The following is a 15,788-nucleotide window of genomic DNA, read 5'->3' on the forward strand; positions in this document are numbered from 1 at the left end:
TTATTTATTTTATTGGAAAAGCAAAGACAGCAAAGATTGGTCATCAGGGGCGGCCCCCGGGTGTACCGAGGGGTCCTGGCCCCCACCGCGAATGTCTGCAGCTTCCTTGTGACTTGAAGCAACGGTGTCCCCCCCCCTCACCACAGGACGCTGTGCCCTCCCAGCCCCCCATATCCATGGGGTGGGGGCTGGCACTGCATGCAGTGTTTGGGGAGCAGCGGTCGGAGCGAGCAGCCCTGGGCTATAACCTCTCGTGCAATGTATTCGTGGATCCGTGTACGCGTCTGTCCGACTATCCAAAGCTTAGCCAAGAAATAAATGTAACGTTATATTTGAAAGACAAATCTATATAATATATTTTTTAAATACAGAAGTGGAAAAAAAAAAAAGAAAAAAAAGAAAAAAAACCTGACAAAGCTGTAAAACCTCTCCCCCCTCTCTTCTCTCGTTTCCGCTGTCCTGTACTGCGGTGGATGTAATAAACGTCGCTGGGTCTGTGTCTGCTTGGCTGGAGACGGCCTTTGGCGTCTGCCCTGGGGGTGGATATGGAGGGCACGGGGGGACAAGGAGAGGCACTGGGGGCAGGAGCACATCCCCCAACCCTGGTCCGTGTGCTGAGAGCTGGGGGACATGGGATGGTGTCGCGCCAGTAGCTCCTCTGGGTTCTTTTTGGGGGGGCTGAAGGGGTACCTCCAGCATTTCCTTTGAGTTCCCTCCCCTCTTCCAGGCTTGGCCATGGGGGTGCCCACATTGGCGTCTGCCCCCAGGTGTTAGAGCAGCAGGGATGGCATCAGAGGTCGGGGATGGAGTGGTCCATGGACGACTTCATCTGTCCCGATGACAGTCTGCATATGGGGAAGGGGTCAGGGGGAGCCCCAGGGTCCCCTGGGGGCACTGTGGGGCTGGGGGTGATAGGAGATGGGGAATAGGGAGAGCACAGATCTCACCGTTTCACCATGTGCTCATAGATGACAGCAGGGATGATGGTCAGAGTGATGATATTCCCTGCGCCCGCCAGCACCTCCATCAGCTGTTTGTCCTGTGGAGGGAGGGGCAAACATTATGAAATGCCATGACAAATCCCCACCTCACATCCAGGGCAATGTGGGAATCCCCACACCTCCCAGGGCAGCAGCCCCATGGCTCCAAGTCTACAATCTGCACCCAAAAGCCCCGTACCAACTGCAGGGGTGCCCTCACTCCAGGCAGTTGTGCCATGGGAAGAGCAGTGGGTACACAGCCGTGTCCATACCTTCATGCCGATGACGTTCTGACCATTGACCTCGCAGATGTAGTGGTGTGTCAGGAGCCCATTGCGGGCAGCAGAGCTGTCCTTGACCAGCGACACGATTTTCCCCTTCTTCAGCATGACACCCACATGCCCGTTGCTGTCCTTGTGTATGGTGACAGTGCGCTGGAACGGTCTGTAGGGACAGTGGGGTCAGCGCCAGCCCCGCACACAGCAGCACTGCACACCCATCCACCAGACATCTCTCACCTGTCCCTCACCACCATGACAATCTTCTCCGGGGATGCCTTCTTCAGTGCCCGCTGCGCCTTGTCGCTGCTCCAGCCTGCACAGTTCTTGCCATCGATTTGCAGGATCTGGTCACCAAAGCGCAGCCCCACCAGCGCCGCCGGAGAGTTGGCCTTCACCAGCTGCACAAAGATGCCCTGTGGACACAGCGAGGGGAGCGATGGCGCAGGGCCGCCGCCAGGACCAGGTGGCAGTGCTGAGCTTTGTGCCATGCACTGCCGTGCAGTGATGCTCCGTGCCCTGCCACGCTGTGCAGCGGAGCACCGCAGCCCCCCGCCAGCCCAACCCCTACCTTGTCGATGTATTTCAGCTGCAGCCCCGTCTTGCCCCGCTCGTCCTTGCAGAGGTGGATCTCTCGCACACCTGGTTTGATCTCCGCCCGCCGCAGCCCCGCATTGTTCCCACTCAGTGGGGCAACCAGCTGTCCCGGCAGAGACCCGATGGGAGTCAGCGCCTGCAATGGGGCCGGGGATAAGCGGGGACATGGGGACACACATCAGCCCTCGAGGGACGCTGCGTCCCTTCCCCAGGCAGGATGCGGCTACGGGAGGGGACCCACCGCCCTGAACCTACAGTGCTGTTATCTGGGAAGAGGCTTTTCTGGATCTCTTCGCTGGAGAGCGCCAGCCCCATGTAATTCTCCAGCTCGGCCAGGTTGGGGTACAGCGCGGGTGGTGCTGAGGGCACTGTGGACACGGAGAGACCCATGGGATGAGCCAAGAAAACCCCACACCTCATCCCCTACCCACACACCGAGTTGCTGGGGTCCTCAGCTGAGCCCCCACCATATGGGCACCCCCATACCCCAACCCCAAACAGCCCCTTGGCACCACACCCCACATTACCGGTGCTAGAGGTGACCTTCGGCTTCTCCAGGAGCTTTGGCTTCTCAGTGAGCACCGTGGTGGCAGGGGTGCCAATCCCAGCAGCTGCCTGTGCCTGGGGGAGATGGGGTTTGCTCGAGGCACAGCCCCTGTCCTGGGCTCACCATGAGCACCCAATGGGTCTGATCACCCCCATAGTGCAGATGAACAGACACTGACCTGCAGGACCTGGTGGACCTTCATGTCCTCCAGTGAGGGGTAGAGCGTTGCCATCGCTGGTGCTGAGCCTGGGGATGGGATGGGGATGGGATGAGGACAGGGTCAGGGCTTTTTAGGGCTGGGTGCAGTGCCACAAACACCCCTCAGGGACCCACAGAGCTGGGCTCGCTCTACTTCTATCTCTGTGTCCCAGCCATCACCTGCAGCCTGGGGCATGACTCAGGACTGCATCACTGAGGCCACTGCCTCTGTCACATCCCAGCAGCTGGGGCACGTGAGGGGCATGAGCATGAGCATGAGCATCCCAGCAAGCACCCTGCTCCAGGTGTGATGTGCTGGCTACACCAGGCAGCCCACGGAGGCTCTTTTAGTTTCCCCAAACTCAGCCGGGTGATGCCCCCATGGGCGACACCCCCGTGGACAAAAGCCCTCCATCACTACTTCTTGCTGTTCTCAGCCCCCCACCAGCTCCCTCCACCCCCTGCCCTGCACACCTCTGTGCCCCAAAAAACATCACCCAAACATCAGCGCCCATCTCCAACCTCTGCTCCAAGCACCACTGGAGCCAGGCAGGATCTTGCCTGGTAGCAGCATCCTGAGGTGGAGGGGGGGGGATGATCCCACAAACCCAGTCTCACCCCCCAGCCCAAGTCCCTCCAGACTCACCTGCAGATTTCCAGCTCCTATGCGCTGCCCTTCACCTGTTCCGTGCTTTTATAGCAGTGCCCATCCCCGGGGAGGAGCCCAGGGGCCTCAGCTGACTGCCACCTCCCTGTGCCAGGTGGGGCATGGGGGAGGAAGGTGAAGGCAAAGCAGCTGGGCCGGTCCCAAGGAGGAACAGACAGCAGCAGGGATGGGGACATGGATGGGGTCACTGATAGAGACAGGGACATGGATAGGGACACACATGGAGATGGGGACTGCTTTCCATGGCTCCAAGCATCCTAGGAGCCACAGAGATGGGGTCGTGCATTTCCAGGGGTGGCCTCCACCCTTCCCACCCACACAATCCCCAGGTGCCACCATCACACTGCTCAGTGTCACCGTAACCCCCAACCAGAAGCCACCACAGCCCTTTGCTCAGCACAGGGTGGGAGCAGCGGGTGCCCTCAGCCCCGTGTTGGGTGTTTGTCCCCTGTGACACCTCTCTGTGTGGGGCTGACGTTGCCACATCCCACATCCATTCGTGATGGCCCCGTGGGAAAACTGAGTCAGGGCTGCAGGCGGAGGGTGTCGAGCCAGCACTGAGCCACGCATCCCAACCTGTGTGATGCCATCGGACCCCGTGTCCCCACACACGCAGGGCCTGTGGGTGCCCGTGGCACAGGGCCAGCCCTGATGCAGGGCATGGCTCAGCTTTGCATGCCAGCAGGAAGCAATCTATTTTACCAGCATTATTTTTAGCCTGCGGTGCCCAACTGCCCCGGAATGCAATGGGAGCAGCAGACACGTGATAAGCACAGCTGAGAGTGAGCACCAGGTCTGCCCTAGGATGGCACCTGTGCCAGCAGGACTGTGTTAGCCTTGTGGAAATGGAGTTGGGAGGGCCCAGGTGCAGAGAACACAGAGAGCGCTGGGACTTTGCTGCCCACTGCAAACACAGGGCCTACAGCCGTGCACACACACACTGCACACACATGCAGCCATGAGCACACTTGCAGACCCTGCTCAGGCACACGGGTGTGCACACAAATACACCAACACTCGGTGATGACTTGCAGCACAATGCCACCATTCAAAGAAGCTGCTGCAGAGCCCTGCAGACAGACAGACAGGAAAGGGACACTGGGTCATCTGCCCCCCAGGGCAGGAGGTGGCAGCCCCAGGTCCCCCTGGTCTTTTTGCTCTCCAGTCTTTATTTCCAGCCACAAAGCCATGGCACAGCCTGACACTGGTTAATAATTAAAGCAGAAGGCATTGCAGGAAGAGAAACCCAAGCTCAAGGGGAAATCCTGCCTAGGAGCAGTCGCTGCAAAGGGCAGGGCAGCTCCCTGCCTTCCTCCTCACGTTGCCAAGCTGAGGGTCCTGGAGCATTGACCTGAGCCTGGAGGCCCACAGCACTACCCCCAGCCCAGGGATCACCTCACTGCAGCTCCTTCCAGCCCGAAGCACCAGAGCAGCACACATACAACGCTCCCAAACCAGGTGCTGCTGGTCCCAGCTTCAGGAGCACAGTGTAAGGAGCTCAGCCCACTGCACTGCTCACTCTCAAAGGCCTCATAACACTTCTCTCTAAACACAAACTTTGAACCCGCTGCAGCACGGGGATTTGCTGCAGACACATTATTGATTGCAGCCAATGATGCAAAGGCTGTTTGCAAAGAAGCCAGGTGTTGGCACGGGAATCTGAGCAGCACAGCTGGGGACCTTGAGCCTTTAATGCTACTGTTCAACCCACACCCTACAGCTGGGTGCTAAACCGGGCTCCCCAACACAGCCAGCAAGAGCAGCACCCACATTGCCAGCCACACACATCCCCTCAGCACCCGGCCTGCAAACGTCAGCAGGAAAGACCAGAAGTCACAGCTATGAGCTCTGACATCCAGGTGAGAAACCACAGCGCAGCCACGGCCAGCCCTGGGGAGGAAAGGCTGCAAAGGAGCACTGCTGAACAGAGGCATCAGCACCAGATCACGAAGGCACCAAAAATAAATGGATGTAGGACAGTTTTAGGGTCCCATGAGACCCAATCAGTGCATACAGCCTGCTGGACGTGCACTTTCCAACCTCCAAAAGGGGACAAAACAAATTGAGATCCAGCCCCCACGGAGCAGGAGAGACCCAGCAGGCTGAGCCACGGGGAGGCCGAGGGCAGCGCTTAATGGGTTTGTGGTAAGGCAATTAGAGCAGGTCGGGCAGGTCACTGCCCCACACCCCTACGTGCCCGACGGTGCTGCCAGCCCTCCCCACCCAGGGAAGAACCTCCAACACACAGGGCTGAGAAAAGCCAGCAAAAAGCGTTTTTATTGCAATCATAAAACTTGATACCTTTATGCAGTGGAGAAGGAAGTGAATTTCTCTTACCACGTCACTAGGCAGCGCTGGGGGCAGCGGCGGGGGAAGCGATGCATGGCGTGAGAGCAGCCAAGCGGTGATGACCAGCATCAGGGGCAGGAGAACGGGCAGCTGTGCTCAGCCCGGGGGCAGCCAGGGTCTGAAGCTTCCTTCCCAGGGTGGGCAGAAGGGATGGGGGTGTTTTCTTGCAAGCTCACCCCCCCCCAGCTCCACCACCTCCCTTGTAGCACCTCCCAATTTGTCTGCTGCTGTTTTCTTGTTTTAAAGCAAAGAAAGCTCAACGTAAGAGACAGAATTTCCAGGGGGTGGGTGAGGCTCTGACGGCCCAACCACCGCCACAAAACCAAAAGTGAGACAACAAAGGGAGGAGGTGGGGGTGGACAGGGGCTGAGCATCCCCCCATCCCAGCGCGGCCCTGTGATGCTGCGCTTCCCCCAGAGCGCAGGGAGAGGAACGCTGCTTCCCCAGCACCCCAATTCCAGGTAACTACACACATCCTAACACTACTTTGTTCTCCACATCCATTCAGCCTCAACAGCCTCACTCTGCTATGGCTTTTGCAGCAGCAGCAATTTCTGGTTTTAAAACATCATAGAGATCCGAAACAAGTAACTAACTAGCAGGTTTCCTTTTGTTCAAACGACTCCTATCTAAGGTCAGCCCGTCTGCGTGCTACTGACAGAATGCAGTCTACACCTGGAACAAAAATAAGATTAAGAACTTGACCCAAAAAGAGTTGAGGTTTACGGCATATAGTTTAAAAAGACATAAAAACACGATACAAGGAGGAAGAGTCAGACGCAAAGCTTAGTGACCAAAGGCATTCAATCAAGGTGTAAGGTTATACAATGAGTGTAGTGGACTATCAGGAAAAGCTCCGTACAAAGTCATGTGCACTCGTCTTGAAGCTGAGATTCTGGATTCCTCCATGTGCCAAACCTGTTTGGGGAGAGGAGAGGCACCGTGACACAGCCACCCACTGCAGCCCACAGGGACCGGTGCAGGAAGGAATGTGGTCACAAAGGGACGGCCCCATTGCCAACTGCACGGTCTGCTCAAAGCAGAAGTCAAATTGTGCTGATGTGGGGAGCGGGACACCATCCTGCCCACTGCAGAACCCATACAGTACGAGCAGTGGGAAGGACTGAGGCACATCCAGCCAGCATCGAGCTGTCTCTGTGGCACGAGCATGCTGCAAGCTCTGCTTCTATCCCACAGCGATTCCCAAATCCGCAAGCCTCCAAATCCAGCCCACAGCCAGAAACCCGTTCTCCACACCCCTTACACCTCCATCCCATCTCCCTGAGGCAGACTACGGGACCTTGAGCCTCCCCCACACTTCAACGGCAGCCGCCCTGCAGCTCGCCCTCCTTACCCGAGGACAGGGTGTTGGGGTGGGTCATTCCAATTTCATGAGCTCCACGTCGAAGATTAGAGTGGCATTTGGTGGGATGATCCCTGGGTGGCCAGTGGAGCCATAGGCGTAATCTGGGGAGATGGTCATCTTCGCCCTCTGACCAACGCTCATCTGGGAGGAGGAACGAAGATGAGGATGTCAGATGCACACAAACAGCGGGTGAGTGACAGCGGGAGAAACACGGAGCTGTTTCCCAATGCTGGGCACAAGCAGAGGGGACCGACGAGAGATAGGAAGGACATCAGCAGGGAAAGGCAGGCAGCAGAGGCTGGAAAAGGAGCAGGGATGCAGCAGAGGGAGCAGAGCTGGCGATATCCTTCACCTTCACAATCAATTCCTAGGTCTGCCAGGCTGCCCCCTGCAGACAGCAGCATCCCCGTGCTGCAGCATGGGCGCCGGCTCCCAGCAGCACAGAGCCCACTGCAGTCACGCACCCTCCCCAGCCCCCTCCCCTCGTGCCCACAGCCATCTCCAGCAGGAGCAGGGGACCTGAGCCCCCCACGGCGCTCGCTCAGAGGTGACTCAGTAGAGAAATGTCAGTGCTGAGTCACCGGCGTGCCGTAGGTGTTCCTCGGCCCGGCCCTGCTCCGTTCCTGCCATCTGGCAGGTGGCAATGCAGAAGGTGATATTCACACCCACGCCTCCCATGATGGAGGGGGTGGAAAACTGAAGGGCTGCACGCAGCGATTTCTGCCCACACCGCAGATCCCCACGAACGAGGGGGATGCCGGGCACCTGAGCAACTCCTTCCTCCCAGCCGCGGATCACCTCCTGCTTGCCCATCACGAACTTGAAGGGTTTGTTCCTGTCGCGGGAGGAATCAAACTTCTTCCCATCCTCCAGCATACCTGGGGACAGAAAGGGGAGGGAGGAGTGAGGCTCGTGTCACGGGAACAGGTTGTTACCCAGCAGGTGTGACGGTCACCGTGAGAAGCTCACATGGCCCTGAGTCAGTGGGATTTCCCAGCTGCCCTGGCAGAACACCTGTACAGCGGGGGGCTTCCCCACCAGCACCTCCTGCTGCAAAGAGCAGGGCAGGAGCAGCCCTCGAGTGGGCAGCATTGCTCCTCCCAGCTGCAGGAATCACCGCGTCCCTACTCTGTGCTGTCTTCATGCAGAGAGAAGCCCTCCTGCGGGCGAGGACAGAGGGCAGCCAGGGGACACCTCGCCTGTCCCAGAGCACCGGCGTTCTGCACAGCAGCATGTGAGCCAGGGCTGGTTTCTGTCCTCGAGCACACAGAACGCAGCCTAGGCCGCCAGCCTGCCCATGCCCAGCCATGAGCCAGTGCTCAAAAGCAACAGTGCCAAGTAGGGATCACACCTGCCCAGGGCAGCCCTCATCCCACAGCACACAGTGCAGGCTCAGCAGCACCAATAACCACAAGGCTAAATATAACCCTCCAGCACGAGCGAGGAGGAATTTCCTCCCTTCTCCGTGGTCCCTCCCTTGCTCCCTGCGTGACCTTCTTGGGGAATCTCACTGCTGGAGCTGCCTTATAGGAGCAGCAACGTTGCTGGGAGCACAGCCCCGCTGGGAGCCGCGCCGTACCTGGGGATTTGCCCACCCGATGCACAGAGCCTGACGACGGGCACAGGCAGCAGACTGGCCATGGTTAATGAACAGCACTGGAGGGTTTATAATTTCAGAGCAACTGCTGCCAACGGTTCTCTCTTCTCCACTTCCCCCAAAAGCCCAAGAACTTGTTTTTCTGGTTGGAAAATTCTCTTTGTGAAAAACAAACTCGTTGCCCTGTCCAGCAGCGCACGGGCAGCAGTGGTTTTCCCTAAGCAGGGTGCAGTGTCAGTGCCCAGGGGCGAGGGAATACACACAGCATGGGACATGCTGTCCAGGCTCGTGCTGCGGTGAGCAAGGTGCATGGACAGCAGCAGGCGTGGTGAGATGATGAATGGAGGGTGTGGGAAACACACAGGATCTCCACAAGAGCAACAAGTACCGAGGGCACTGAGCAGTGCCCATGCAGTCACCATCACCCCATGGGCTCAGCCATACACCATGGAACACTCAAATCACACCACAAAGCACAGCAGTGCTGCCAGCAGTAACACAGGGCACCCAGGCTTGCTTGCTCACAGAATGGGGCCACTGTCCCATTTCTTCTGGGGAGCAGAATGAAGCATTTAATCTCACAGAAAGCAAAAATCTCCCCTGCAGGGCCCCCGACACCGAGCATCAGCACCAGCTCAGCCACTCACCCTGCAGCCCTGGACTTTGGAACAGCAAATCTGGGGTTTTCTTGTTTCCTCCTTCCAGGGTAAACCTCTTGGTGCTGAGCCTGCTCCCAGCCCTGCCTGGCACTGGGACAGCAGCAGCAAGGATGTGGGCAAGGGAAGGACAGTGGGTGCAGGCAGCACCACAAGCTGCTCCCAAGCTGGGCTGCAACAAGCCAGGACAGCGCAGCAGAGATCTGCCTCACCAAGGGCAGAGGCTGTGGCCACAGTTTCTGCGATTTCACTTTGATGAAAACAAACTGTGGCGTGCTGCTGCTACCACACTGCATGGGGAAACCAGAGGCCACCCCCTCCCCAAATCCCTTCTGCACTCCAGCACACAGAGCTTGCCCCATGCACAGCACACAGCCACAGGATGCTGTGCCGCTCAGCCATGCCAACAGTGAAACAAAGAGCTCCGAGGCTTTTGAGATGGCATCTTCATCTCTGCAACTTCCTCTGCCAGAAAGGCTCCCAGGAGACTTCTCCAGCCTTGGACAAGGAAGAGCAACCATTTCCTCCTCCCTATCATCCCTAAGCGAGGAGATAACAAGATCTTAAATCTATTAGTAAGGCAAAGCATCCTCTGGCTAGAGGCAGAGCCCCAGACGCTGCAAACAGCCGAAGGCAAGGAGCAGCTGCCAGCCCAGGGCACATCCCAGCTTGTCTGAGCTCCGTGCAGGGCATCGTGGAGCTGGGAGACCCTGCAGCACAGCCACCCCACTGCAGCAGCTCCTGGCACTCAGAAATACAGACACCAGAGTGACTTGGAATAATCAAAGTGAGGGGAATGCAGGGCCTTGCCAGGACAGGACGCTGCCATTCCACCACAGCACGATACAGGAGATGAGGGGCTCCAGAGAGCATCCCTGGCTCCATTTGGGGCTGGCAGCAGGGCTATGCCAGGTCTCTGCCACACTTGGCAGGCAGTGGCTGGGAGACGCCGGCTGCAATGCATGACTTGGCTGCGATCCCTTGCTGGGCAGAGACAGCGGAAAGCAGACACACAGAGGCAGCCCTGCAGCCAATCTCCCTCCATCCATCCTCAGATGCAAGCCCTTGAGATGCAGGGACAGAGCAGGCGGACCCCTCTTCTGCAGCTGAAGGAAGGGATGGCATTGGAAACCCTTCCCACTGAGGGTTCTGCTGAGCCAAGTGTCCCACAGGACACAGCTGCACGCACAGCACAGCGTTGGGTGCTAGGGGAGCTGGCACCGAGCTCTCACCCAACTGCTCAGCAGTTGCACAGCCGGTAGGAGAGGAAACATCTTGCAACCGCAGGCTGCTGTCATACGAGTGTGGCAGCATCTTAGAGAGCAATGCTAGGTGCTGCACAGGCAGCAGGAAGAGCCCGTGCTGTGCTGAGCCATGGCTGAGGCTGTGCTCAGCTGCACAGCGATGTGCAGGCGCTGGGGGAAGAGTCCTGCCTGTCACTGCACTTCTCCTGCCAAAGGAAGTCAGAGTTCTCCAGCATCTCTCCTTGCACTTTGTCACATCAGACCTGCTCCAGTCCTGGTGCCCCCCAGCATGGCCACTGGTCACCCAAGGAGCAATGCTGCATGGCCAGGTGGTTCTCCACAGCCCACGCACCCACTGCTCTCACCACTGGGAAGGATGCGGTCTCAGTTCCAGCTGTGCTGCAGGGTGAACAAGAACAAACCCCTGCTCCAAATTGGCTACATGGCCCCAAGGAGCCTGACGCACGAAGCATCGGGGCTGCTACCCACAATCAATGCACTTCTGCACTTCGAAGCCATCCTCCCATTGCTCTGAGCAGTCCTGAATACATAAGAGGAATTTACCCTTGATTTAGTTTCCTTAAGAACCTTTTCCATCAGACCTCACATCAAAGCCTTTTCCCAACGCCCCGCTGCGCCAGCTCTCCAGCAGTGCTCTTCCATTCCCCTGGGGGCTCAGCTCCCACTGGGAGCACCGACACACCCAAAGCACTGCTGAGGATTTTTTCCCTGTCTGACCTGGGAGCAAAGGAAAATGAAAGGATGGACCCAAATCCCCCCTGTGTGTCTCTGCTGCCACTGGGAAAATCCCAGCATGAGCGACTGATGCCTCCCAAGCAGCAGCCTGGAGGATGCTATGCTCTCCACCTTCTTCTCTAAGCACTGCCCTCTTGTGCTCCCACACCAGGGCTGCCTGCCCATGCATCCATCTGTCCATCCTTTACAGTGCTGGGGTGACACGGCTGCTCTAGCTGGTGCTGGGCAGTGCTGCAGTGGGGCAGAAAAGCTGCACATGGGTAGGACATGTGGGCTGTGGGGCAAGGGGACGCACATCCAGCACCTGCTCTATGCCTGTTCTAACTAAACAAGCAGACATGGAGCACGTAGGGAGGAAAGGATTCTTCGGGCAAGAGGTGCAAAATGGATTTTGATCAAGTGACTGCAAATCTATAGCTCACCCATTAGAGCTCACTGTGCTCAGTGCTCCCAAACTGGGGCTGGGTTTCTCCAGCACTGGGTTTCTGCACAGAGCAAACTGCAGCCACGGGGCTGGATGGCACACGGGGCTCATGATGGAGCCCCTGAGCCCAGCACTGAATGCACCGCACTGTTACTGCTGTCACTGCAGTATGTATTCAATGAACAAGCCTCAGGGCCAGGGGAAAGTAATGGTTTCTTGTATTTTTTTTTTTTTGAGGGAGCAAAATTCCCCTCTCTGCTCACAGCTAAAAGCAGGGGATCAGGGCCTATGGGCATTAGGTGTAAACCGGGGGCTTTGACTTCAGCTGCTTGCCAACAGAACAGATCAGGGAGCTGTCTGATGGGAGGCGGGGGGAGAGGGGGCTAAAGGCCAAAAGGAGACAATAACAACAACAAACAATACCAAAATAAATCAGAGAACCACTCCCAAGGCCAGCTTGTCGCTCACTGCTGCCGGGAAGGGTCCGGCAAGAGGCAGGTCCCTGCACTGCCCTTCACCCTCCCACCCCAAAAGCAAAGCGGGGGGCTGGAAATCAGCCCCAGCGACCCCCCCCCCCCCCAGCAGCTGCAATGAGGCAAGGAGCAGCCGTGCCCTTTTGCTGGGGTGGGAGCAGGGCTGGCAGCAGCAGGGTTGGCCCACCAAGAGCCACTTGACTGCCTGCCAGCGTCCCTTTGTTCTTCCCCCGGCAGAGGAAACGGGTTGCCGGCAGAGGAGGTGGCCAGGAGAGAGCGAGCCGCTTCCTCTCCTCCGGAGCAGGGAATTAAAAGGGATGGGGAAGGGAAGAGGGGGCGGGGGGAGGAGAAGCAGATGGGTTGGAGGGAGAGCTCAGACAGCGCTGCGGGAGCGGGGCTTTGGGGGCTCCTGAGCAGACCGGCACCTCACCCTGTGCTGCTGGGAGAGCAGGAGCCGGCCGGTGGCGGGGACAGGCGGGTCAGCCGCTGCATCCTGGAGGGCTGCAGCGAGCAGCAGGGGCGGCTGATGGGTGTGCGTGTGTGCGGCCGTGTCAGCTCACATCGCGGAGCTCCGAGCACACAACGTGCGGAACGTCACCCACCTGGCTGCGTGCGAACCCGGGCGGCTCGGAGCACGTCGGAGGAGGGCTGCTGGGTGGGGAACCCCGCGGCACCGCGCCGTCAGCCTCAGCGGCAGCCACCGAACGGGGGCACGGGGACGGGCCGCTTCCCTACCGCCCCCTCCCCGGTGGGGCCGTAGGAAAGTCCCAGCGGGGCTAATCTCAGCCCGTCGCCGCGCACCGAGGGTCGGACGCGGGGAGGGCTCGGCCCACCACCCCGGGCCGACCTCGGGGACCCCCACCCCAACCCGGGGAGGCACCGACCCCACCCCGACCCCCGGCCCCGCGCCGACCCCCGCTCGCGCCTCGGGGGCAGCCGAGGCCCGGCCCTCCATCCCCGGCCCGCGCTCCCGCAGGCCGCACGGCGGCGTCGGGGCAGATCCCGCCCCGCCTCCCGGTACCGGCCCGGCCCGGCCCGGCCCCGCCCGCACAGCCCCGCACTCACCCGTGTAATGCACCACGCACGTCTGGCCGCGCTTGGGGAACGTCCGCCCTGCGGGAAGGAGACTCGCACCGTCAGCGGAGCGGCACCGGAGAGAGAGAGAGAAAGAAAAGGAAGGGGGGGGAATAAAGACAGAAGGAGCGCGGGGCGCGGCTCACCATCCCCAGGGGCGATGGTCTCCACGTGCACGCCCATGTCGCCGGTGCCGCCGCCGGTGCCGGTCCGTGCGCGCCCGCAGCGCCCGCAGCCCGAGGGAGGGAGGGAGGAGGGGCCACGTGTGCGCAGCCTCCGCCGCCATCGAGCCCGCCCGCCGCGCTCCGCCCCGCCCCGCCCACCGCCGCCATCTTGCCCGCTCCCCCCCCCCACACGCACACTTCCCGCCCCGCCGCCATCTTGGCACCGCGCTGTTGCCGTGGAAACCGCAGGGCCGTGAAGCGCCACGCGCGGTGCCCGCCCGCCCTCACTCCCTCAGCGGCTGAAGGCCGCCGTGCGGCATCTCGGCGCCCCTTTCCGAGCTCCGTCGCGCTGTGGGCCCACGGTTGATACCTCGTGAGCACCCACGAGGGAGCGGAGGAACCCCAAGGCAAATAAACCCTCGGGTTTTCAGCATTAAAATGGGACACGAGGAGACACTGAAGAGCAAATCTGAACTGCTTCTGCTCCTTGCCTGTATCCTTTATGCTGGAGCACCAAGCTGTGGGGTTTTGTTTTCCTGCTTTAAGCCATATCATTATTTCTTGCATTAATCTGCAGTGCTCTGTGTGGTCTGTGAGGTTCCTCAGGCGCCCCACCAGTAGGGGAAGTGCACGAGGCCTGAGATTGAGGTGGGAGGAAATGAAGGGTGAGGACACGGGGCTTAAAGGCAGCATGGAATCATAGGGCAGCCCGAGGCGGAAGGGGCCCATAGGGATCGTTGTGTCCAACCCCAGCATTGCTGGGTTCCAAGCCGCCCATCAGACCCAGCCATGGGCTGCACGGGGAGCCCCTCCTTCAGAAAACAATCTGCAGATTGTTTCCTTCAGGATCTGCAGCCATCCTGCAGGTATCCAGTGCATCTCCAATGTGATCTCTCACAGAATCACAGAATCACCGAAGTTTGGAAAGACCTTTGAGATCATCCAGTTCAACCATACATCTGTCACCGATGGTACTCACTAAACCACGTCCCTCAACACAAAATCCAACCGTTCCTTGAACACCTCCAGGGTCGGTGACTCCACCACATCCCATTCCAGTGCCTGACCACTCTTACAGAAAAATAGTACTTCCTAACATCCAGCCTAAATCTCCCCTGGTGCAGCTTGAAGCAGTTCCCTCTAGTTCTATCACTAGTTACGCAAGAGGCCGACCTCCAGCTCACTACAACCTCCCTTTAGTAGTTAAAAAGAGCAATAAGTAGTTATAAAGAGCAAACCTTCCCTGAGCCTCCTCTCCCATCCATTGTGGTGTTGCAGTGCAAGGCGCAAAGTTTGCATTAATTCAGCACACAGCCGGGGAGTGATTTGCTCAGATCCTGCCAGTGTGCACCAAGCTGGAGAGCTGCAAGGTCAACCAACGGTCATGCACAGCTCCGGCCCTAAAAATAACCAGCTCCAGCAAGGCTGAGCACAGCGGTGCTGCCGGCAGCAATGGTCAGTCCCTCCTCTCCCCTCCTTGCTGTTGCCAGGAGAGACGTGGGGGTGCTGAGATCCTGCTGGGAGAGATGGAGCTGTGGGATGGGGTTAGGGAGCAGGTGAGCTATTCTCAATATTTTGCCCAAACCTTCCATCCTGGCACAAGCAGGGATAAATGAGAGCCCACAGCTGCCTCCCACATTGTGCTGCAAGAGCTTTACACCCCAGGCTTGAACATCGCTCATGTTCCAAGAAATTCTAACCCTTTCCCCAGGAAAAGGCACTCTAAGCGCAGAGAGACCTGCTATCTAGGTAGCATTTTCCCTAAAAATGTGGGTTTCTCTGAAAAGTAACCCTTGTGTTCTTTGTGCACACTTGCCCACATGTTAGAGCATTGCTGTGAATCCAAAGGGGCACTGCTCTGCTGCACTGCAGAAGGAAGCATGGCTCCTTTGCCCAGAGCTGCTGGGACCTGCAGGAAGGCAGCAGTGCAGCACACAGCTCCCAGTGTAGGATGTGGAAACAGGAAACAACAGGAAACAACAGCTTTCCCTGACACCAGCACATCCTGACAGCACAGCAAATCCATGTCCGTCCTGGAGAACTCACCTGCTTCACCCCCTGACCTGGTCTGGGCACACTGCTGGCACACAGCCGCCTGCTGGCCACTGGGACACCTGGGTCCCCCTCCACAGAGCTCCTTTCCAGCAGCTCAGCCCTCAACCTGTTCTGATGTACGTGGTTGTTCCTCCCCAGCTGCAAGACCCTGCACTTGCTCTTGTTGAACCTCATCAGGTTCCTCTCTGCCCAGCTCTCAGCCTACCCAGCTCTCGCTGAATGGCAGCACAGCCTTCTGCTGGGTCAAACACTCTTCCCAACTTTGCATCATCCTTCCATCTTCTATTAAGCCCCACTCTCCTGCTTCACATTCTTCGGTCTTAAAATTTACAAGCTGCACCTGGCTTCATGTAGCTGTGACAG

At 58.7% G+C, this 15,788-nt stretch overlaps 2 protein-coding genes across 5 annotated transcripts; both read right to left on the reverse strand.

Annotated features, from left to right (window-relative positions):
* Window positions 1-317: 317 nt before the first annotated feature.
* On the reverse strand, window positions 318-3,039 carry SDCBP2 (syndecan binding protein 2). The gene is made up of 8 exons (XM_042884748.1): window positions 2,581-3,039; window positions 2,383-2,476; window positions 2,111-2,223; window positions 1,830-1,991; window positions 1,499-1,674; window positions 1,253-1,424; window positions 948-1,039; window positions 318-845 (listed from the first exon to the last, which is right to left on the reverse strand). The coding sequence occupies exons 1-8, from the start codon at window positions 2,632-2,634 to the stop codon at window positions 791-793; spliced, it is 918 nt and encodes a 305-aa protein (XP_042740682.1). The 5' UTR covers window positions 2,635-3,039; the 3' UTR covers window positions 318-790.
* A 2,479-nt stretch (window positions 3,040-5,518) lies between these two features.
* On the reverse strand, window positions 5,519-14,728 carry FKBP1A (FKBP prolyl isomerase 1A). 4 transcript variants are annotated; one of them, XM_042884749.1, is made up of 5 exons: window positions 14,609-14,728; window positions 13,198-13,269; window positions 7,748-7,860; window positions 6,971-7,123; window positions 5,519-6,534 (listed from the first exon to the last, which is right to left on the reverse strand). In XM_042884749.1, the coding sequence occupies exons 1-4, from the start codon at window positions 14,667-14,669 to the stop codon at window positions 6,995-6,997; spliced, it is 375 nt and encodes a 124-aa protein (XP_042740683.1). In that variant the 5' UTR covers window positions 14,670-14,728; the 3' UTR covers window positions 5,519-6,534; window positions 6,971-6,994. The 4 variants fall into 4 exon arrangements, with proteins under 4 accessions (XP_042740683.1, XP_042740685.1, XP_042740684.1 ...); XM_042884751.1 differs by having other exon boundaries at window positions 13,198-13,245; window positions 14,609-14,727; XM_042884750.1 differs by having other exon boundaries at window positions 13,198-13,282; window positions 14,609-14,715.
* Between the last annotated feature and the right edge of the window lie 1,060 nt (window positions 14,729-15,788).

Source organism: Lagopus leucura, unplaced genomic scaffold (assembly GCF_019238085.1).
Source record: "Lagopus leucura isolate 7727_CA_CO unplaced genomic scaffold, USGS_WTPT01 Super-Scaffold_100045, whole genome shotgun sequence".
NCBI lineage: Eukaryota > Metazoa > Chordata > Aves > Galliformes > Phasianidae > Lagopus > Lagopus leucura.